Genomic DNA, 23,889 nt, shown 5'->3' with positions numbered 1-23,889 from the left:
CGAGTGTCTGCACTGCATTCTTGTCCACCAGGCAGGGCGCAGTGCATCTGCAGAGTCATGGCTTCAGGGTTGGGGGCAGCAGGAAGTCTGTAAGAATGGGCACTGATGTCTGCGACAGGAAGCCAGGTCTGTTGCAGTCCTGCCACCCAGCTGTGATCCTGGGAAGGTCATGCCTCCCCTTTGAGCCTCAGTTTGCTGCTCTTTGGATGGGATCGTGGATCACATGTCTTCAAAGATGTCAGCCAGAGGCAGCAACATAGGATGGCTTGGCCCTGGGGTCAGTTTGAGCCATTGACCCTCAGTTATGAAACACTTTATCCTCAGGGATTCTTGACCCCTCCCCTCCCCACCCAAGACTCTGGGTCTGACTGTATCATGAGTCTAGGAACTCAGCAACACTTGTCTGCCTGGCCTGGTGGCCTTTGGAGCTCTTCAGATAAGTAGAGAATTTGCATTTCTCCAGAGAGCTCTGTGCCGGTTGGTGTAGAGCTCAGGGTCCTTGGGCTCCAAGGGAGACTGGCCAGAACCTGCAAGGATAGACGGGCCTCCCTCCCCTGGTGGGGCTCCCAAGAGGCTCGTCAGTGCAGAATGCTCAGCTGTCTCCTAAGGCCCACCGGCTGCCTGGCCCTGGGTCAGGTGGCGGGCATTCTATGTGTGTTGACCTGGCCTCTGCCACCTGCCTGTCTGTCCAAGCAGATAACCCATACCCAGTTCCTGGCAGCCCTGCTTCCACTTTAGACTGGAGTCTCAGATCTCGTCCTGTTGGCTCCAGGACCCCGGCCCAGGTCCCCACTCTGGCCTTCACCCCCGTCTTCCTTCACGGCCCCTCCTCCACCAGGCTCTCTCCCTCAGATGCTGCCCCAGTTCACTCATACAGCTCCCAGCTAGCCTCAAGGGCTCCCAGAACACAGACAAGCTCAAGACCCACAGGTCAGTTCCACATCTTCAGAAAGTCTGCTCCTGTGGGTAAGACAGGCAGGGGTGGGCAGGGGCGGCTCCTTCCTGCCGCCCCTACCCTCGGGGGGCGGGGGGCTCGGCGAGTGGAGGGGAGACCCGTCTGCAGCCACTGGAAGAACTGTCTCATGTTTCTCATCTGGGTGGCTGCAGGCAGAGAAGCTGGGTCTTGGGAGGGAAGTGACTTAAGCCCCCAGCTGGGCTCTGGGACTCTGGAAGCCAAGAGCCTAGTCCGTGCCCGGGTGACCCTCAAGCCGTGAGCCTGGGTAGGGGGAAGAGACAAGCATTAGGAGGAACCGAATCAGAGCCATTCAAGCCCACGCTTTGGACGCAGCTGGACCTGGGTCGAGTCCCGCTTTGCCAAGCCAAGCTTTGTGATCTTGGATGAATCTCTTACCCTCTCTATGCCAGTATTTCCTCATCGTAAAATGGGGATAGTAATCTCATCCTTCTCGCTGAGTCAGTGAGGAGAGTGCATGAGAACAGGAGCCCAGAACAGCCCGACCGTGGTATAGGCCTTAAAAACGTAATTCGTTCTGATTTCCTAATTCTGGCACATTTTAAATTACTCCATGGAGATCTAAGGGAGTTCTAGAAATCTATGTTTCAGGAGGAGGGAAGCAGCCCACCTCGGGAAGTAAAATCTCCCTCCAGCCCCCTTCCCACCTTCCCCTCACACAGGTCCTTCTGTAACCCCCGTACCATATCTTGGACCCTTCCCAGGCCTGCATCTTCCACAAGCTCAGAGCAGCCTCTCTACCCCTTGGAGCCCCTTGAGATTTTTAAGGGCAGTGGGTGTGACCCCAGTTCTGGTGTCCTCATCTCCCCATCAAAGCTCCACTGTTTCAGCAGTTTGGGTGCCGGTCAATTTCTATGCCATAGAATTTACCAGTGCTGTCCTCTTAGCCTCTAACCTGGCTTCCAAGATACTGTCTGCAGGGAGCCTGGTCAAAGTGGGCGGGGCAGCCTCTGGAGGTGTCTTGGCAGGACTTCCTTGGCTAAGTGTTCCTGCAGGGACTGGTGGGAGCTGGCTTGGGGGCTAGGGAGGGCACAGGGTCCTGCCCAAGGACCCATGGGAGGGGACAACAGCATCACCTTCAGTCTCTCTCCCTCCCCTGTCCTTCCCCTTGGGTGTCCGCCCTGGCTTTCTTTCTGAGAGGGGTCAGAGGGAGGCAGGTCCCTGGGCACAGGGGATCTGGGCCCCCTGCCCTCTCCTTCTTAGAGAGGGGGGACCCTGCGGCTGAGGCCCACTCTCTGGCTCTCACTTCCCCAGGATTCACCACCAGAATTCTCCTCCTTTAGGTTTTTACCTAAGCGTCCAACCAGCCTTTCGTAAGTTTGTCCTGATGGATCTCAGATCCAGAGCGTTGATTTGAACAAAATTCTTCAATTCAGGCCCATTTTCTTCAATTAGTTCTTGAAAGCCCCCTTTCTGGCTTTATTTATTTATTCTCGCTGTTTATCTTCCCTTTTGCCTGCAATTCCCCCCTCTCATATTAGAAAGTCAGCCTTTCTAACATGTTGAACGTGTATCTGTTTTTCGTATATATTTCTGTAAAATGGGTGTCGCTGTTTGTTTGGATGTGTTTTAATTTACATACAGAAGAGTGTACTGTATATCTCATTTTATTTCTTTTATTCCACACTTGACAGCTATGTTTTTGAGATCCCTCAGGGTCGATAGGTGAGCTTCTAATCCTTGCTTTCAATCGCTGCAAAGTGCTCCAGTGTGCATCCGCCACCGTTCAACTTTCTGCCCCAAGGGTGGACCCCCGGGGTCCTCCCACCTCTGCCAACAGAAACTGTACAGGATGGAATTGGCTGGGGGCTGTGGGCGGTGACACAGCCTCCAACCACTGCCCAACCTCTGACCTCTGACTCCTGTGCATCACCCTCTGTTCTTAAGACTCACCCTGTCATCCAACGCTGCCCTGGCTGGGGCCACATCTACCCTGGGATCCTTGCTGGGGACGCTGAATGGCTCCTACCTGCTAGGATGCCCTGCTGCGGCCCTGACCGCTTTCCCACTAGGAGATAACTGGCCCTGGGTGATAGATACCCCTCCTTGGACGCCTACCCAGCACATGGGAGTATGACAAGAAAGTTAAGACCTGGGCCAAAGCTGGCAGTCTTCCTTATGGTCAGAAATATGAGGACTCCTCAGCTTACGAGAAACGATTCATAAGATGAAAAGAATCAGAACAGCTGAATTTGATCAAACCCTGTGGTATCCTAGTCACTAAGCTTAGCAGTTGACATTTATCAATTCATTTAATTCTCATAACAACCCCAGAGAAAGATGATATTGCCCCTTATTTACAAATGAAGGGAGCGTTGTCCACGGGCCCTGGGCTGGGAGGTGAGGTGGGGTGGGTAGCTGTTCCGGAGCCTGGGACAGGAAGTAGAACAGAAATGCAGGCGCCGGAGCCTGGGAGGAAGGCTCAGGGCAGGGCAGGTTCTGAACAGCCCAGAAGGGCCATGCTCCTCCACCCGGAGATGTCCACTGGGGGAGCCCTGCAGGGAGGCCATCAGACAGACAGCACCCTTTCCCCTGGGCCGTCTGTGTGTTGGGGCCCAGGTGTGCCAAGCTGCTGGCCAGCCTGGCATCGTCTCTCCTCCCAAACAATAATGCTGAGCCTCAAATACCCTTTAACTGGGCTCCTGATTCTTGAGTCTCTGGTTCCATACCCCCACCAGGTGGCCCACTGGTCACTTAGGGTTTAGCTTTCATACCCCTTAATCTCTTTAATTCCTTCCCTGCCACCCCAAAGCTCTCTTCTTGGGGAGCTGGCTGAGCTCACTCCTGCACACCCTGCTAGCTTTAGAACTACTGGTCCCCACTGGCTGCTGCAGACCAAGACCTCTGCCGGGGAGTTCCAGGGACTCTCAGCGTTGGGGAGCCAGGCAACTATGGGCCAGTGTTGTGAGCGGCTCCAGCCACAGGGGATCAAGGATGGTTCTGATTGGGAGGGTCAGGGTCAGCTTTCCAGAGGAAGGGGCAACAGGTGGGGCCTTGGAGAATCAGGAACATTCAATGCGTCCCAGCACTGTTCTCAAGCAGCCTTCAGGCCTTCAGCAGTGCTTGCCCTGATTTCAGCCGGGTCCTGCAAAATGAAACACACCTCTCCACAAGGATTTACTGCTGTCGAAGAGGTTTCCCTGGACGAAAGGAGAAGGTTATATAACGCGCCCCCGCCCCCACCCCCCAAGACACACACTCCGAAAACACCAACCCTATTTCAGATGAACTAACATCCCGGCTCAGAGGGCGTGACACTCACTTCGCCTCTTCCTGCCCCAGTCAAACCACCACGCCCTAAATTACTTTGCCAAGAGTCCCGCATTCACTGTGAAGGGGGCTGCAGCGGCACACCTTCCTTCCCAAATCTGTACGGTTTTTTGTGTTTTTTTTGACCAAACCTGGCTAGGAAGGCAGAGAGAAAAAAGAACTTCTGTGCTTCCCACAAACAACCCCCAAGCAACCAGTCCGCAGACATTAAAAAGACACGCAACAAAACCCCTGTCTGATGGTTGGATTTTTCTGGAACAAGGCCCTCAAACCCCGTCTCCAGATTACTCTAGGCCAACGCATGCAGGTCCACTCAGAACAGGTCACCCGCCTACCCAGCAGCCCTTGTCACGCTCAGGGCTGTGGCTCAGGAAGAAGCAGGCAGGGGTCCTTCCTTCCTGTGTCTCCCAGCCTGGGGAAGGCCCCCCATAGGTGGGCTGTGGGCTCAGGGAGTGGAGGGGCAGCCAGTGTGGATCCACTCACAGAATGTTCTTTCTGTTTCCAGCCAAGGCTGCTGCAGCTGTGGCGGGAGGAGGTAAGTCTCTGCCGCGGAAACCTGCGCCTCGTCCATCCCCAGGCCCTGGGACTTGGGGAGCCGCTGGCCTTGCACCTGCCCCAGGCTTCCTGTGCATTGTAGCGGAGGAGGCGCTACAGTGAGGAAATGGCGAGCTTCCGTGTGGCACAGAGGCAGCCCCAGCAGGGGCCCAACCTCCTCGCCGAGCCTCCGCCCCGTGGCTTTGAACTCCTCTGGGTTCAGCTTTCCTCGTGAAAATCAGGCCAAGGCTGCCCATTCAGGGTTACTGTGAGGGTTACGTAGGATGAGACACGCGCACAGTCTGGACCCAGGAGGTGTGTTAAGGAGAAGCCACTGGCTCAGCGACTCTGGCTTCCAGTTGCTCTGCGGTGATGCCGTGGAGACCCAGAGTTGGGATCCAAGCCGGGCTCAGAACGTGCTCCTTGCTTTATGCTGGGCCCTGGGTAGGATTTGCTTGTATTAAAGATGTCCTCAGCGAAGACAAGAAGCTTGCAAACCTCCGCCCCGCCCCCAACGTAGTTCCAGGATTTTACTAAGGCAGAAACTGAGGCCTTTCCCGAGGAAGGTCCTGCTGCGGATCAGAGGCCTGACCCCGGTGACCCCGCGGCCCTCCCCTCCGCTTTCCCCACCAGCTGTGCTGCCCTCGACTCCTGACTGCGGGCCGGGCCTGGAATCTCTCCCAAGCTCAGGCTTTACCCCTTCTCCAGGCTCCCTGAAGTCCCCCAAGCTTGATGTGCTCTGCGTGTGTGATGTGGGAGCGTGTCCATCTCCCCCTCAACCCAGCTCCTCTCCCCCTACAGCCCTGGCCGTGGGGGCTGTGCCCGTGGTGCTGGGCGCCATGGGCTTCACTGGGGCAGGAATCGCAGCCTCCTCCTTAGCGGCCAAGATGATGTCAGCGGCCGCCATGGCCAATGGGGGCGGAGTTGCCGCCGGCAGCCCGGCGGCCACTCTCCAGTCCGTGGGTGAGTGTCCCCGATGGGGCTTGCTGTGGAAGGTGAGGGAGGACAAGAGCCTCAGAGCATCCAGCCCTGACCTTAGCCCTGGTGAGCCCCAGTCTGCCTGTGCCTTGGTCTCACCCTCCGTGGTCACTCTCTCTCTGGGTCTCTGAAGCAGGTGCGTTGCTGGGGGAAGGTGCCCTGGCCTAGGGTGTGCTCGGCTCAGGCTGGCTCTGCCCAAAGCAGACTTTCTGAGTTAGCTGGGGCGTCTCTGTCCCACCTGGGGCTCAGCCTTCTTCCCCAGAGAGAGAGGCAGCTCCCAGCACTCGGTTTCACCACCGGAGTTCATGCCTTTGGGTACCTGCTTGCAGCAGCCTTGCCCAAACAGAGATCCTTGGGGGTTGGGGAAACAGAGAAGGGTTCTGGGTGGGATCTCTGGGCCTGAGGTTCTCCTGACAGGCCCTGGAGTCTCGGACCCTATGGTTCTGCCCCACAAGCTGCCCCAGCCTGCCCGTCCCATTCTACTCACCCTCTGCTTCTCCCCCAGGATCAGGTGGACTCTCCCTGTCACCCAAAGTCCTCCTGGGATCCACTGGGTTTGCCCTTGTGTCCCTCGTGGTGGGCTTGTGACAGCTCCCTGTCACTCCCTTTGCAGAGAAGAGGACCAGGTAGTGCCCTGCTCGCCAGCCTGATGCAGGAAGGGACCAAACGCTGCACCCCCAGAGGAAAATAAGAAATAAAAATGAGTTGTTGCAACCCCTCCGCATCCCTTCCTTCTTGTTTGCCTGAAGTCGGGGTGGGGGAAGGCTCACTTCTTTTAGAGCGACATGGTGTCGGGGTGCCCAGAGATGGACTGAGTCAAACGGTGAAGCCTGGAACCTGTCCTTGCCCAGCTTCAGACTCTGTGTGTGACCCCGGGTGGGTCACCTCCGCTCTGGGCCTGCATTCGGCCCTCTCTATATGGGGAGTTGGTCTGAAAGACCTCAAAGGTCCCAGCCAGGGCGGGTGTTTTGGCTCAGTTCCTGTGCAGAGTCAGGAATGGAAGGGGAGGGAGCATCCTGTTTGGAGCCTCATTTGCACGCACCCCACTCCTACCCTCTGCATATGCAATGGCTATTTCCTAAGTGGCCTGGCTGAGGCTCAGAAAGCAACGGCCCCAGGACGTCACTGTTTCCTCCCAAAGTCAAAGTCCAGCGCCCTGGCCTTTTTCCCCCAACAGCTAGAAAGAAAATCTAGTTTATCAAGGGCTCTGATCTTTCTGCTTCAGGACCATGGTCCCTAAATATCCTTCACCCCCCAGTACAAGGTCTTGTAGAAACTTCTCATCACCAGGATGGGATCTATCCCAGAACATCAGAAAATTCGCTTACATGTTGATTCACTCCTCCTTTCCACAAACTCTTTGAGCGTGAGCTGTGGGTCAGGCACTGGGCTGTGCGCTAGGAAACTTGGCCTTTCCTAGGTAGCACTCTTGGTCTGCTGCGTGGGTGGACCAACAGGCAGACAGCCATTGATGTTGCCCTCTGATGACACCAGAGACCAGACCAGGGCCTTGGGGGTGCCCAGAGGGAAGGCACGTCACAGCAGTGTCTTAGTCCGTTCAGGCTGCTGTAACAAAAATACCATAAAATGGGTGACTTATAAACAACAGAAGTTTATTCCTCACAGTGTTGGAGGCTGAGAAGTCACGAGATCAAGGCTGCAGCACATTTAGGTTCCTAGGTGGCTGTCTTTTCACTGTGTCCTCACATGATGGAAGGGGAAAGAGAGCTCTTTGTGGCCTCTGTTAGAAGGACACTAATCCCATTCATGAGGGCTCCACCCTCATGATCTAAGCACCTCCCAGTGTTTCCTCCTCCTTATACCATCACCTTGGGGGTTAATATTTCAACTTCTGAATTCTGGGGGGACACAGACATTCAGACCATAGCAAGCATATTGGGGAAGGAGAGCTTGGATTCTATCTGAGGGTTTTGGAGAAACACTGAAGGGTTTTCAACATGACCGTGACCCTACCACAGATCCTATTTTGCATGAAGGGGGACCCCTTCCAGGTCCCGAGAGTGGGCTCTTGTCTAACACTTGGAAATGAATTGTCCAAGGAGACACACGTGCTGGCAAAGCAAGAGACTTGATTGGGAAGGGGCGCCCTGGTGGAGAGCAACAGGGTCAGGGAACCCAGGAGAACTGCTCTGCCACGTGGCTCGCAGTCTCAGGTTTTATGGTAATGGGGTTAGCTTCTGGATCGTCTCTGGCCAATCATTCTGACTCAGGGTCCTTCCTGGTGGCGTGGGCATTGCGCAGCCAAGATGGATTCCAGTGAGAAGGATTCTGGGAGGTTGGCAGGACACATGGACGGGCGAATCCTCTCTCCTTTTGACCTTTCTTGAATTCTTCTGGTTAGTGATATCTTGTTAGTTCTGTGTCCTTACCAGGACCTCCTGTTGTAGGATAACTCATGCAAGTGGCTACTATCTTGCCTGGCCAGGGTGGGCAGTTTTGGTCCGTGGTTCCCCTAACACTACACCCCTGCACACCCTGTCCTAGATGCCATCAGCAGCCTGGCAGGATCTCAGTTTCCAACAAGAACCAAACTTGTGAGTCTGGTTTTATGGACCTTTTAAACGTTAACTCATCCGTGTGCTCAAGTGGCTCCTAGTGAGGTCAGTGAAGCATCGTTGTACCCAACCATAGGAGTAAACTCCTTAGGGGAGTAATTAATTCAACACTTGATTCTTTTTCTTTCCGCCATTTTTTTGATGTCTTGGAGAATCTAAGAAAAGCTGTGAACGTTTCCCCCCAAAATGCACACATTCCCAAAATAATGCTCTAACTTCAAGTCCTTCATTAGAGCCTCCGAGGGTCCTCCTGGCGCTAAGGGCAAAAGCCCCGCCTTAGCTACAAGTCCGAGTCTCCCACAAGAAGGGCACTTGCTCTGATTTGGATCTGGAAGGATGGAGACCACCTTCCTGGAAGGTCAAGACCATCTGAACTTCTGACTGACAACTATCAGATGATAAAAGCGTGTTATGTTAAGCTGCTAATTGCGTGGTAATTTATTACACAGGACTGGAAACTAATACAGCTTTGATTCCCCCTCTCTCTCTACCCAGCTGAGGTTGTTCACTCAGGAGCTGGCTGAACACACTCTGGCCACCCCAGGATTCCTGAAACTTCTGGCTTCAGCTGGCTCCCACCCTGCCCCTGTGGATCCAGGGGTCCCTGCCTGCTCTCAGGAGTCCCCAGTGTCAGAAGCCAGGCACATCCACTGATCACCATGTTCCTGCACACAGGGGCCCAGTGTGCTGCAGGGCAGTGAAACAGGAGGGAAGGGGGCAGGGCACAACGTTTAAAAGAATGACACAGCCATGGAGGATACAACACAAACTGGTTAGAACCTACTGTTTTGCTGAGAGACTTACTCTCAGGTTTCAGGTTCGGAGGATTGTTGGCAAAATAACCACTCTACACTTAATTAAGTAAGAGATAAGAAAGTCTATTAGGCTAGTTATAAATCGTAGCATGAAGATAAGCAAAATAGTAAGAAATAAATGAATTTACAATCACCAAATTGGGAAAACAGCTACATCTAGATCCAAGCAAGGCTGGGAAGTCCCTTGAATAACCATCCGGAGTCCCGATTGGAAGTAGTAAGTTACAGCATAAGGACAAGCAACATAGCAAGAAATAAATGTATAGACATCACCAAAGTGGGGAAACGCCTACATCCAGCTCCAAGCAACACTGGGAAGTCCCTGGAACAGCGATCTGGAGTCCCAGCTGGAAGGTCCCAAGCAGCGCATCCACCCCGTGGGTGAGGCTTCAGAGTACTGCTCAAAGGAATCCTGTACTTTTTTTTCTTTTTTTAATAAATTTATTTATTTATTTTTGGCTGCACTGGGTCTTTGTTGCTGTGCACAGGCTTTCTCTAGTTGCAATGAGCAGGGGCTATACTTTGTTGCGGTGCACGGGCTTCCCATTGTGGTGGCTTCTCTTATTGCAGAGCATGGGCTCTAGGCGCGCAGGCTTCAGTAATTGTGGCATGCAGGCTCAGTAGTTGTGGCTCGCGGGCTCTAGAGCTCAGGCTCAGTAGTTGTGGCACATGGGCTTAGTTGCTCCGCGGCATGTGGGATCTTCCCGGACCGGGGCTCGAACCCGTATCCCCTGCATTGGCAGGTGGATTCTTAACCACTGCACCACCAGGGACGCCCAGGAGTCCTGCTGTTAATGCCAAGCCGCAAGCTGATAATCACCAGCTTATGTGCAAATATGCAGCTCTGGCTGTTATCAGAAATGTTTTGCTCTCTAGTGTAAGTCTCAGAATGTTCACTGATCCTTGGGAACTGGCCAGATTCCCTAGGCCGAGGGAGCTTCGTGACTTACTCCCTTCCTTATCTGTTGGTTCTGAAGACTTGTTAGCGCTGTTTCTGTTGACCTGCACGTAGTCCAGCAGTTCGGCATGTAGTTCCTTTCAGGGTCTTCTTTTAGTCAAAGGCCTATTATGGCCTCTGAAGCCTGAACAAGCCTGTTAACTTCCCCAACACCTACTAGGTCCCAAAGGGTGGAAGATCCGACTTCCAGTAGACCTGGAGCCTCGTTATATGCTCGCTGTGATACATCAGCACGCTGAGTGACACACATACAGGCACCGTGACAGTTCTGAGGCCATTAAAGGGCAGATACTGGGCAGTGGCCAAAATAGGTGGAATAATCCTCAAAACAGGTGGAATACAGTTGGAGCGATCCTCCCACTCATTAGACTATGAAATTACCCAGCCCATAAAGACTAACCACCCCGTATTTCCGGGCCTCTCGCCTTCTGAGACGGCCCACACTCTGTCTGTGGAGTGTGCTTCTCCCAGGGCTGCTCTTGCCTTTTGAGACAGACCGCATTCTGTCTATGGAATGTGTCTCTCTCTAAATAAATCCACTTCTTGCCTATCACTTTGCCTCTTGCTGAATTCCTTCTGTGCTGAAACATAAAGGACCCCAGCTTCATTAAGTCCTGAGACCAGGTGTGCGATCTTAATTAAGATCGTGTGGATTAGAGTCCCAGCCCGTGGCTTCAAGTCCCAATCTCAGTTGTAGCTGGATTTGGGTCCCATCTGAGTTGTGCAGTTTCAGTAGGACACGGGGAGGCAGAGGCAAATTCTCATTGTGGGGAACCTAGGATAGATTCCTGTCTTCATCAGGGTGGCAGAGGCTGCTAGCAGTCACCCGATGCCTACCCTTTCCTTCTGGTGCATATGAAGAGAGCCCTGATTTTTGGCCAGGTGCATGATTCCCAGCCAAGGATTGCATTCCGAGTCCTCTTGTGGGAAGGTGTGCTCACCAGACTGGGTTCTGGCCAGTGGGATGTGAGTGGAACTGAAGTATGCAACTCTCTGGGTATGCACGTAAGGGGAGTGGGTGAGTCCGCCTTGCCCCTTGGCCCTTTCCCATGGGCTCTGCTGCAGGTGGGGGAGTGACCATCTTCCACCCTGCAGATGACAGCAGCACCTTAAGGAAGCAGAGCAACAAGACTGCAGGAGCCTGGGCCTCCCTGAGCAGAACCACCCCTCCAGCTGAGACACTTACACAACCAAGTAACAGAGGAAGAAACTTCTCTTGGTTAAGCCAAGAGGGCGTCTTTTACAACAAGCAAACGTAGATTTTCATGAACATGGGGGGATCTTTTGATTGCAAGCAGCAGAAGAATCAATCCAACAAAGAGAGTTGCTTTTACCTTTCCTTCTCAAAATCCCACTAAAATAACAGTAAAGGACTAAAGAAAGGCTTAAATCCACAACAACAAAGAGACAGGAAGAGAAGATGAGAGTAACACAATTTAGAAGCCAGAAATCACCTGGACACGGGGTTCCATTTAGCAGTCCCGAGAAAGCTGAATCTTAAGGTGTCAGTGGGGGGAAGGGGAGAAAGAGGCAACCTTGCCCTTAGGACCACCAGAACCTCGGCCATTGGAGTGGCTACTGGAGGTTGGCATTAAGGTGGACTGGCAGCAAGAGGGCTGGCTGGATGTCTATTTAGGAAGCAGGCAGACCCCCAGGTAGCCCCCTCCAGCAGACGCCTGGAGGTTTACTTTTGGTGAGGTTGGTCTCTGGGCCAGGAGGCACCAGGAGCTGCACAGTAAGAATGACAGTCTCCACACAAGCGCTGAGACCCTCAGTCTTCTTCACTGATAGGCACCAGAACGCTGCAGCCAGGTTATAACATCCAAAACAGAAGGAGGAAGATTCTTCTTGGGAATCTTACCAGCCCAAGAAAAGAAATGCTCATGTTCTGACACCTGGCAAGGGGAGGCCCAATGAAAGTTCCATCCAGACCACACACGGTCCCGAAGTTGACAAGAGCCGCTCCTGCAGCAGAGCCTGTCATAGGACATCTGTGACGACCTCAGACATAAATGGGAAGCAGACTAACCCCCCGCGTCTCTGGCGCTCTCCCACCTTTCACCCTCGGCCCTGGGGCACTCACCCTCTGACAGAAGTGCAGCTTCACCACTGGCTTACCCACCCCCTGAAAGACTCGAGGGACCAAGGGGGCCGCATGGCTGGTCTGAGGCTGGAAAACAGAGGTGGGGGGAGTGCAGCGGGCCCAGAAGGGATGCAGACCAAGGTGTCAGGACATCCATGGCACCTGGGCTGGGGGAGGGAGGAAAGGGCTTCTGTTTCCCAGGAGCCCCACCGTCTGTCCTCCTGAGTCCCCACAGCAACTTCCGGGACAACTTTGGGGCAACCTAAATACCCACAGAGCAATTCTGAACGCCCTGGGACAAGAGGATCAAAGTAAATAACATTAAAAATATATTTACTCTGGTTAAGACACTGCCCGTGACTCACCACATAAAATCCGCACACTATTTCAAGACAGGCAACACTGCTGCCCCTGTTTTCATAGACGTTGTTGAAAGCACCTGTAAGAGATGATCCAAAGCCCCTAACTCCTGCTGCTATTGAAGACGGGCATCTTTCCATAACTCGCATTTACTTTGCGGGTTATTTCCAGGAGGTTTGGAGTCTTTACCTGGCTTGCTGCCCACCCGCTCTGTCCCAGCTGCCTTCTCAAGCAGTCGGCCTGTGTTCAGGAAGATAAAATAATTTTCATAATGAATCAATTTCAAATTGATGAGATTTGGCGTGGGGGATAGAGTAGCTCAACAATTACAACTCTTGTCCAGCCAGCCATGGACAGACTCTCTCGAATGTTGTTGCAGCAGAAATAGAAAAGAGGCTTTTCTGCCAAGGAAAATAAGGAAACAGTGAACAGGCTTGGGAAACAGCATAAACAGGCCTGAAAGAGTTAAGCAATCTTGGTTATTCTTTAGCTGTTACTACTAACACACACTTGTAGCTACACGTGTCCTTCACAAGGCTGATTACTCTCTGACTCCATACGAATTACGCTTTGCACGTGGCATTTCTTCTCCCCCTACACTCCCTCAAAGCACTCTTCATATCAGAAAGAAGGTCATGGGGCTTCCCTGGTGGCGCAGTGGTTAAGAATTCTCCTGCCAATGCAGGGGACATGGGTTAGAGCCCTGGTCCGGGAAGATCCCACATGCTGCAGAGCAACTAAGCCCGTGCACCACGGCTACTGAGCCTGCACGCTAGAGCCCGTGAGCCACAACTACTGAGCCCACATGCCACAACTACTGAAGCCCGCGGGCCTAGAGCCCATGCTCTGCAACAAGAGAAGCCACAGCAATGAGAAGCCAGCACACTGCAACAAAGAGTAGCCCCCGCTCACCACAACTAAAGAAAGCCCACGTGCAGCAACAAAGACCCAACACAGCCATAAATAAATAAATTTAAAGGAAAAAGAAAGAAAGAAGGTCGGGGCCGATAACTTCAGGGACACCAGACCTGGCTGCTGAGCTGACACCAGCTTTGGCCATGAATTTGCAGAAGAAAAGGAATGAAAGACCTTCATTACTTTGAGCCTTATCACCTACCCCAGACCACGAGCCCTGGGCTATATAACCTTTCCCTATTCCCCAGGGAAGGGGGCACAGTTCTTGAGGTGCTAGCCTGTTATGTTACCCCCTTTGCCAGGCAACGATTAAAGCCATTTTCCTCATTCCTCCAAAACTCTGTCTCCGTATTTCTTTTCAGCGTCCTGCACAGAGAGTCAATATTTTTTGGCATCAGTGTCTTTGGTAACAGGGATTTTCCAGCAGAAAAGGAAACTAAGAAGGAACATTTTTCAAACTGAAATTGTGCCAGGCTTTCCCTGACAAATTGCAGAGACTTAGGGATTGTCCACTGGTTTGAGTGATCTCCCTCAAGGCCCTTGGCTTGTGGCTTTGTGTAGGGTAGGCCAGTTGGGGACCAGCCCCAAAGCTGAGCTGTGTTCCCTGCTGGGATTCCAACAGATCTGGGCCCGTCTGGGGTCCTGACCTGGTGGGTCACCATGAGACAGACTGTGGAGCCTCCTGTGTGTGCCTCATCCTGATGGAAGGAGATGGGTGAAGGCTGAAAATAGGCGGGTTTCAGGAGTAATCTGAGAGCACTGTGGCTGTCTGGGGTCAGACCCCTGGGCTCCTGAGTGGGGCCTGAGCAGAAGGCAGGAAGCTGTCTTAGGCTGAGACCCCAAGACAAGGATTTGAGTGCAAGTAGTTAATTTGGGAGGTGACCCCAGAGAGCACCAACAGGGAAATGGGGGGTGACAGGGAAAGACAGGCAGCTGAGAAATGGCCCATTAGTAAGTTTGCACTGGGGGCAACTGAGGCTGACTCCTGCTGCAGACCTCTGGGGTGGTTTATCCCCCAACTAAAATCCATCACTGGCTGAGGGCTATTCTGGGGGGGACCAACACCTGACACCTCCAGCCAGCCTTGTAGGCCTCAGGGGTGGGGCCTGGCAGTGGGAACAGCAGGCGGACACTGGGAGACACATGCCCGGGGGACACGGGCTAGGCTCCGACAGTGTCTGTTGCCCAAGTTCAGTAGAGACAGAGGTGAACAGTATTTATCCAGGACCTGCACATGGGAGGTCGATCTTATCAGGAGTTCATCTGGGTTTGGACTTTGCTGTTGCTATGGCTGCTGTCTGTGATCCACCAGCTTCCAATTAGGGTTCCCTGGGCTTGCGGTGGAGGCTGATTTTTCTCAGTGTCTGCTCAACCCTTGGCTAAAGGCTTCCGTTTGGTCTGTGCATCTTGGAGAGGGTCTCTGCACGCCTGCTCCACCCGCAGTGTAAACATCTGTTGCTTGTCACTAGCTAGCCTGGCGGCAAGGGCAAAAGGGTTCTCTGTGGTCCCACCCAGCCTCAGTCTGCGCAGGCGCTGTAGGCCTGGGCCTGGGGGCGGGATTTTCTCAGAAGCGTTCCCCTCCCCCTGCTTCCCTAGTAGTGGACTGATCCTTACTGTGTGAGCCCCGGAAAGTTTAACACCCCAAATTCAGAGGTAGAGGTTTTTTTCCCTTTTTCTTTCCCATCTACACTGACCTTCACCTGTGCTCTGCAGGCTGCAGAGTTTACTGCCCTTCCCCCAGCAGCATGAGGCTTCTGTTCCCTAGGGGGTAGGGCTGCAGCTCCCCTCTGCCAGTCTTGCCTCAGTGAAGGAAGTTTCTCCTGACTCCAGTCTTCCTCGGGAGCAACCAGAGGGTCCTTGGAGAAAAACCTTAAGGTTGGCCTGAAGCATCCATCCTTGTGACTGTAGCTCCCAGAGTTCCCTGCGCTCATGGTAGCCCATCCTTGCCCTTGAGCGATCAGTTAAGGTTTTTAGCTGAACTTGCACTGCCTGCTCTGGCTGCACCTCCCTCCTGTGCTCTGCCCCAGGTGGCTCAGTGCTCTCCTTGGAGGCACCTGACTTCCCTGAGAATTCAGGCCATCTGGTGGCCCTGCCTCTTCAGCTCTCTTAGGGGTTCAAGGAAAGTTACACTTTTGTAGGTTTTCCGGCTTTTTCTTATTGTCGGGTGGGAGTAACGCTCTCTCCAGCTTCCTGTATCCTAAGCAGCTCTTCCTTCTTGATAGGTCGGCGAGTGGCCCACAGAATGCAGCGCCTGCACGCTGGACGCCTCCTCAAGACTATCTATTGGGGGTGTAAGCAGAAGTGGTAGAACTGATATCTCATCCTTTAGAAAGGCTCCAGAAAATGAGGCCACTCTGGAAGGAAGTGAGACCTCACTCTGAAGGTGAATGGAGTCTTAGGGGACACCAGGAACGCCTGTCGGCCGCAAAGGAACTGGTGAATGCCAGTTGCCTTTCGATTTTCCAGACACAGCGTAGTGACCATTCCTGATTCCATCTCCTCCTCTCGAGGTGCCCAGAGCCCCACTGTAACACTGGCACACTGTCCTGTCCTTGCCCTGGTGGTCTGCATGTCAGCCTCCCCACAGCACTTTGTATAGGGTCCTGCTCACCTCTGGATGTCTGGTGCCCATTAATGAGCAAGGGCAGAGGGCTCTGGGGTCAGTGGCTCGATATGCATCCTGGCTACCCCTCACCTCTGCCTCCCTAGGAAGCTTTGTCGACCCCATCATTGAGTGAGGGGTAAACTGAGACCCACCGATGGTGCACAAATGGCCCTGGGTTATACAGCCCATCCCCTGTAGGATGGGGACCAACCGGAGCCTCTTGCCAAGTGAGTCTGTGTTCGATCAGCCTGCCACCCCCCTCTGCCCCTCTACCACAAGGCAGGTTGGGAGGATGGGGAGAACTCCAAACTTCCAATTCACAACTCACAACCCCCCAGGGCTGCAAGGAACAAAGACAGGCAGGTGCATCTGCAGATGATCTTTATTTCTCATGCTTCTCGGAATCGAGTGGGAGTTTTGGAGGTTCGACTTGGGGTACGTTTTCTCCTGGCTGGTCCCCTTCAGCTCTGGGTCCACCTGGAGGAGAGGAAGAAGGTGCCGCTTTTGCACCTCCAAGCAAAGCCCCAAAAGCTGATCCGACGGAGCCCAGGAGGATGTTGGATGATGTGGAGAGTCCAGCTGCCCCTGTGGGAGACAGAGGGTGAGCACAGGAAGGGTGCTGGGGCCCCTCAGGAGGCCTGAGGCCCAGAGATCCCACCTGGATGCCTCCCCTGGGTCCTGAATGCCCCAGGGCTCTGCTTTGGACAGAGGGAGGGGGTGAATTCATGGGAAGTGAGAGACAGAGGGAGAGTCAGCCACAGACCCCAAGAGCTACAGGTCCCACTGAGGCCTAGAGAGGGGAGGGGACCTGCTTAGGCCACCCAGGTGTCAGATTTGGGTAGGGCTAGACCCAGAGCCCAGCTATCACATATCCTGGGCTCCTTCCCTCCTTCTCTTTTCCAGAACACCCTCACCGCTCCGCTTCCCTCCTGACCCCAAACCTCACCCAGGACTCAGGGAGGACACTGCGGCAGAGGCAAAGGACCAGGGACATTGATGCCCACGAAACTGGAGGAAGCAGACAGGCCCTCCCTCCGGCTTAGCCGCTGGGCTGAATCCTGTGCTGCTGTGTCACACCCTCCCCGCTTCCTCCCGCCCAGACACTTACCCACGGACTGGAGAGTGGCCACCAGGCTGCCGGCGGCAACTCCGCCCCCATTGGCAATGGCGGCCGCTGACATCATCTTGGCCGCTAAGGAGGAAGCTGCGATTCCTGCCCCGGTGAAGCCCATGGCGCCCAGCACCACGGGCACAGCCCCCACGGCCAGGGCTGTAGGGGGAGAGGAGCTGGGTCGGGGCGTGGGCTCAGGGGAGTGGACTCCCTTAGGAATTCCTTGACAGTTTCTGGGGACTGTCTGCTGGGAGCAGACGGGAGGCAGCCGCTTGGAGAGGGGTCCCAAGGTAAAGAAGATGGGGCTGTGGAGCCAGCTTGGGACGGTAGGTTAGAGTAGGCCCCTGGTTGGGTCTCTAACTTGCTGGGTGACTACGGGGAAGTCACTACCCCACCCTGGGCTTCAGGTTTGTGTCTGTGTAAATGTAGAGGTGAAATAAACCAATAAACCACTGCTGTTTTTAGCAGCAAACCCCGTTTCAAATGAAATCTTCTCTACATGCTCATTACATATAAGGACTAGAGTTGCAGCTACGTCGGGGATCGCGGTGACCTTTTCCGAGCGAGTACGGCTCTCGGCCCCTAAGATTCACCCGCGTGGCTCCCGGAGCGGAGGGGGGCTGACGGACCAGCTCTCACACGCCCGGCAGCGCCACCTCTCTAAGGCCTCCCTCCCACCCTGGGACCCAGGCCAGCTGAAGGCCTGGCGATGTGGGGATCCAGGAAAGTCACCTCCTCCTATCGCAGCAGCAGCTGCCCGTTCTTGAGAGAGAGAGAGAGAGAGAGAGAGAGTTGATTGAGGGAGTGAGGGAAAGAAGCGAGTCCTCTGGCCCTCCGTGGGTTGGGGTCTGGGAGGCCCGCCCCCTGCCCAGGCCACCAGCCTGATGGGGAAGAGAAACTTACTTATCATGGTGACGCCCTCCTCGCAGCAGCTGAGCTCAGGAAATGACTAAGCTCCACGAGATGCTGTTATTTCCTGGAGAACCACTAGGGACGCGACCGGCGTCTCGCAGCATCTCGACCCCAGCAAAACGCAAGAACGCACATTCTGCGCGCCTGCTCGCCCGCCCCCCATCCCGCTTCCCACCGCTACTCGCCGGTCTTACCCGCCTCCCGCCTTCATCTCCCTAGTCCTTCTCCTCCCGGCGCCGCCTCTGCTGGCTCCCCCCGGGTGGTTCTCTCTTGTTTGGTGGCTCCACCGAAAGGAAAAGAGCCCTAAAGCACCTGGAAGCCGTTGCAAGCGGACCGGGGTTCCAAGTTGTAACATTTTGCCCCCTGATGACAGAAGAGTTGTTCGCCACAAAACAAAACAAAACAAAAAACAGAACGTAAGAAGAAAATTTAATTTCACTTCCGGAGGGAGACAGTCGTAGATTTTGGTGCATTTCCAGGCTATTTCGCTAGGACCGCCCCATCTCCGTCACTCTCTGAATGTGTAACCTCACCTCCAAGTTCCAATCACACTTGCACACTACTTTGTAAATTACTCATTTTATTTAATCGGCCGTTTTTGTTTCCCCAGGCTGTTTAATATCCTTCAACAGAATTTTTTTAAGTTAAATTTATTGAGGTATAATTTACACAGAGAAAAACTCAACTGTTTTTTGGCCGCCCTGCTTTCCCTGGACCAGGGATGGAGCCCATACGCCCTGCAATGGAAGGGTGGAGTCTTAACCATGGGACCGCCACGGAAGTCCCAAAGCTCAACTTTTGAGTGTACTTTTCTATGCGTTTGGACAAACTTTCACAGTCGTGAAACACCGGCTCAGATACACAACGTTTTCATCACCCATCTCCCCCATCCCCCAATTCTCTCATGCTCCTTCCTCATCAACCCCTCCCTGAGCTCCGGCCGTAGCGGCCTATGATCAGTTTTCCGTCCCTAAACATTTGCCTTTTTGTATAATTTCAACACGATTTTTGCTTGTCATCAAACATTCTGTCCTGGGGATAAACTATAGTTCAATGTATCAGTCCGCGCCTCCCCCCACCCCCAGCCTTTTTGTTTTGGCTTCGCAGCGCAGCATGTGGGATCTTAGTTCCCCTACCAGGGATCCAGCTGGTGCCCCCTGCATTGGAAGTGCCAGGTCTTAACCTCTGGACCACCAGGGAGGACCCCCTTTTTAAGGGTTTAAATTCTTATTTTTCCTCTATAAGTTATCCTGGCTTGAAGTGCTTACATCACGGTTCACAAGTATTTTCTGATAATATAGTCCTAGAGGAAGAATTGCTGGGTCAGAAACTGTACAAGTCTTATGCCACTTGATACTTCATTGTTAGGTTGTCCTCCAAAAATATTGCATCAGTTTACACTCCCCCCAAAAGTATGAGAGAGGATCTATTTTTCTCTACTCCTAACCAACAGTTAGCTTTGTCATTAAAATAAAAAAGACCTTTGCTGATGGAAGGTGAAAGATGATGACACTTTAATTTACATTTCTTTTTTACTTCTAATCAGGCTAAACCATTTTTAAGTTACTTAGGCTTATGCAGTCTTATTTTGTGAATTATCTTCTAGTATTCTTGGACCTTTCTTCCGTTGCAGTGTTACTTTTTTTCCTTACAGATATATAGGAATTTATTTATATTTAACTATTTTAATCCTTTCTCATAGACATTGCAAAGTTTTGTTTCCAGTTCATCACTTTTTTTTTTGAGGGGGTAGGGGGACTTTTTTTTAACACAGAAAAGTTTTTAATATTTATGCAAATGTGCCAACATTTTACTTTATTATTTTTTCCTTTGTGTGCCTAAAAAGGCTATTTCTGCTAGCTATCAGATACATCATCACCTGTATTTTGGGTTTTTTTTTTTCACTTTTTAAAATTAATTATTTAATCCATGTGGAATCTAGTTTGGTACATATAGGGTACTTTACATATCTATGTATGTCTTAGACAACCAGCTCAGATATAAACACCATTTATTAAATTCCAACACTATTCATTAAATCATCTTCTATTTCCTCTTTGATTTGAAATTCCAACCTTATATTCAATATTCATATACTTGTATATATGCCAGTATACCTGTTTTGGAATATTGTATTCTGTTCCAATGAGCTATCTTTTCTGGCAACAAGATCACACTTTTAATGTTTATAAATTTAATATTAATATTATATATAATATTATATATATTATAACATAATATAATTATATTATGTTATAATATAATATAATAAATAATATAATATAATATATAATAATAATTAATATTTAATATCTGTGTTCATTTTCATTTAGGTTTAAAAAAATCTTCTGGCTCTTCCTTCCTATTAGTTCTTCAGATGAAATTTTTTTAATTTCAAAAAAATTTTTTTTGCTGTTTTGATTGAAATTGAGCTAAATTTTTGAATAAATATTCCGGGAGAAACATTTTTGCAAAAGTGATTTTTTATCAAGGTATATGATAAGTCTTTCTACTTATTCTTTTTCCATATCCTTGTGTAAGGTTTTGTAGTTGTCTTTGTACAAGGATTACATATTTTTAAATAAACTTTATTTTTTAATTTTTTTTTTTTTTTTTTGCGGTATGCGGGCCTCTCACTGTTGTGGCCCCTCCCGTTGCGGAGCACAGGCTCCGGACGCACAGGCTCAGCGGTCATGGCTCACGGGCCCAGCCACTCCGCCGCATGTGGGATCCTCCCGGACCGGGGCACGAACCCGTGTCCCCTGCATCGGCAGGCGGACTCTCAACCACTGCGCCACCAGGGAAGCCCTAAACTTTATTTTTAAAGAAGATTTTAGATTTAAGGAAAAATTGCAAAGATAGTACAGAGAGTTCAAATATACCCTGCACCCAAGTTCCCCTATTATTAACATCTTATATTATAGGGTACATTTGCTACAATTAATGAACCAATGTTGGCATGTTATTATCAAAGTCATACTTTATTCAGATTTCCTTATTTTTAACCTAATGTCCTTCTGTTCCAGGATCCTATCCAGGATAACACATGACATTTAGTCTTCATGTCTACTTAGGTTCTTCTTGGCTGTGACAATTTCTCATGCTTTCCTTTGTTTTGATGACCTTAATAATTTTGAGGAGTACTGGTCAGGTATCTTGGAGAATGTTACCTCACTGGGATTTGTCTGAATTTTCCCTCTCATGATTAGTTGAGTTATGAGTTTTGGGGAGGAAGGTCACAGAGGTAAATTGCGATTCTCATCGCAGCATATCAAAGGTACATGCTTGACTTATAACTGTTGATGTTGATGGGAGACATTTTCACATATTGAGGTATGGGGAAGTCATTTTGGCTTATATGTGATTTGGCTTGAACTTTATGATGATAACTAGGACGGCCTGTCAAATATCCATTGTACATCTGCCTTAACCACCACAACAAAAAGAATGCAGTTATACCCGATTGTTTAGAATGTCCACCTTGAAGATATGGATGGATGCCTACCCCCTTCCCATGACATCAATGCTAGTACTCCTTTGAAGATGAGATTCCCCCAACTAGACACCAAGGTCATGTGCACGTGCTAGACTGTCTCTTTTGAAACCTTGAAGGAATGCACCCCTGTCATGTTTCATGTTCGGTCTTTGTTCTGACAAGATGTTGAACTGTGGTTCAGGCATCCAACATGGATCCGGCTGGCCATTGTGGATGTGGTTCCAGACACATTCCTGCATCACTGAGAACTTGAATTTTCTGAAGTGTATCCAACTCAAGGACACCACTAGTCATTCTCAAAACAGTATCTGCTAACAGCTAACAGCTGCCACCTTGTGGTCTCAAGGTCTCTCCTGGTAACTATGCAATTGGTTGGACCCCAACCAATTCTTGCTTAAGAAACACCCTTACTTCTTGCCAGTTCCAATCATAATTCTTTCTTTTTTTAACATCTTTATTGGAGTATAATTGCTTTACAATGGTGTGTTAGTTTCTGCTTTATAACAAAGTGAATCAGCCATATATATACATATGTTCTCATATCTCCTCCCTCCTGTGTCCCCCTCCCTCCCACCCTCCCTATCCCACCCTTCTAGGTGGTCACAAAGCACCGAGCTGATCTCCCTGTGCTATGCGGCTGCTTCCCACTAGCTATCTATTTTATGTTTGGTAGTGTATATATGTCCATGTCACTCTCTCACTTTGTCCCAACTTACCCTTCCTCCTCCCCATATCCTCAAGTCCATTCTCTAGTAGGTCTGTGTCTTTATTCCCGTCTTGCCCCTAGGTTCTTCATGACCATTTTTTTTTTTTTAGATTCCATATATATGTGTTAGCATACGGTATTTGTCTTTCTCTTTCTGACTTACTTCACTCTGTATGACAGACTCTAGGTCCATCCCAATCCTAATTCTCGACAAACAGCTTACGTCACGTCGTGCTTTTTGCCTAGATAGGCCTCCCCCATTTTGTAGTCCGGCAGAACACAACTCAAGTGCTTCTTGAATCTGTATTTCCCGCACTATAGTCCTTCGTTTGGCTTGAATAGAACTCTTTTCTGTTCCTACTATAGACTGCTTCTTGATTATTTCCACTGACAATGTTGAGTTTGATCACCTGGCTGAGGTAGTGTTTGTCAGGTGTCTCCGCCATAAAGCTACTTTCCCCCATTCCTTTCCAAACCATCCTCTAAGGAAGGAAATCACTGCAGCCGACATCTCAGGAGTGGGAGTTGACGCCTCACCTCTTTGAGGATGGCATATCTTCATAAATTATTTGGAATTATGCCCAGGAGATTTGGCTCTTCTCCCCTACTTATTAATTTCATCATTTGTTTATATCAGTATGGACTCATTAATATTTATTTTATACTTTGGTGCATAATCCGATACTGCCTTAATTATTTGGTTGCTCAAGTTTTTCCAGCTTTGGCCACTGGGTGTCTCTCAGTTGACTTCTGTGTCTCTTTGACATGCCCTCACCATTGTGTGTGTGTGTGTGTGTGTGTGTGTGTGTGTGTGTGTGTGTGTGTGTGTAGCACTTCATTGCTTTCTGCCACTATAAGATGCTCCAGGAAATATTTTGCATAGACCTTGGCCCAGTCCTAGAATTGGAGCCCTGGTTTCTTTCATTGGAGCATGGTATTAGACAGCAACTTCTGCAAGCTAGGTGTGCTCATTGCTGCTGGGGTATCATTGCCTCTACGTCCTCTCAGCTGCAGGTCAAAGAAATATAGGTATGTATACTAACCCATATATGTACACACATCCGTAAATATTTCTATGTGTACTGATGTTGAGTCAGACATGAGTTCACACTGATATCTCCAAGTCTAATCCATCACTTCATGGGTCATTCTAACCTCTCTTCCTTTATCTTAATTCCCACTCCAATGGGGAAAAACATTGCTCTCTCCACCTGTCATCCACTTACTTAATTGTTCAGTTCCAGTGTATAGCATAGCAGTATCAGAATCGTTAAACCAGTGCTATGTATTTTTTGTAAACATTTAAAAATACTTTGTAATGATCTCTACTGTCCTGAAATGGAATTCATAGGTAACATCATCTAGCTACACACAATACATTGCCAAAAAAGTAATAGGAAAGAGAAGTAAAAGGAATCTATTTATAATTAAAAAGTGTATATTTCAATATGTATGTGACCAAGCACAATTATACCAGAAGATAAAATGAATCAGTTGTTCGCATCCATTTAAGTTTAGATTTAGGTTAATATAATTAATCAACTAAAAATTATTAACACTTTTTTTATAGCTGATACTTTGAAGCAAGGGCTTAAGA

At 50.7% G+C, this 23,889-nt stretch overlaps 2 protein-coding genes across 3 annotated transcripts; one reads left to right on the top strand and one right to left on the bottom strand.

Moving 5' to 3' along the window:
* Positions 1-1,595: 1,595 nt before the first annotated feature.
* Positions 1,596-6,502, top strand: LOC101334745 (uncharacterized; the record flags this gene model as incomplete). Its single annotated transcript, XM_033849462.2, has 5 exons — positions 1,596-1,992; positions 2,824-3,048; positions 4,749-4,778; positions 5,579-5,740; positions 6,261-6,502. Coding segments are annotated over 5 exons (897 nt in total), but the record flags the coding sequence as incomplete, so codon positions are not given.
* A 9,929-nt stretch (positions 6,503-16,431) lies between these two features.
* LOC117311013 (interferon alpha-inducible protein 27-like protein 2) lies at positions 16,432-18,226 on the bottom strand. 2 transcript variants are annotated; one of them, XM_033850675.2, is made up of 4 exons: positions 18,082-18,216; positions 17,911-17,940; positions 17,176-17,337; positions 16,432-16,652 (listed from the first exon to the last, which is right to left on the bottom strand). In XM_033850675.2, the coding sequence occupies exons 1-4, from the start codon at positions 18,086-18,088 to the stop codon at positions 16,450-16,452; spliced, it is 402 nt and encodes a 133-aa protein (XP_033706566.1). In that variant the 5' UTR covers positions 18,089-18,216; the 3' UTR covers positions 16,432-16,449. The 2 variants fall into 2 exon arrangements, with proteins under 2 accessions (XP_033706566.1, XP_033706567.1); XM_033850676.2 differs by lacking the exon at positions 17,911-17,940 and having other exon boundaries at positions 18,082-18,226.
* Positions 18,227-23,889: the final 5,663 nt, after the last annotated feature.

Source organism: Tursiops truncatus, chromosome 2, assembly GCF_011762595.2.
Source record: "Tursiops truncatus isolate mTurTru1 chromosome 2, mTurTru1.mat.Y, whole genome shotgun sequence".
NCBI lineage: Eukaryota > Metazoa > Chordata > Mammalia > Artiodactyla > Delphinidae > Tursiops > Tursiops truncatus.
This window is presented reverse-complemented; position numbering and strand designations above follow the sequence as displayed.

Coding starts and splice junctions, on each gene's coding strand:
- LOC117311013 (XM_033850675.2), bottom strand. Junction 17,338..17,910: donor TGCTGCTGCGATAGGAGGAG/GTGACTTTCCTG, acceptor CTCCCCCTACAG/CCCTGGCCGTGGGGGCTGTG. Junction 16,653..17,175: donor GGCCACTCTCCAGTCCGTGG/GTAAGTGTCTGG, acceptor TGTCTCCCACAG/GGGCAGCTGGACTCTCCACA.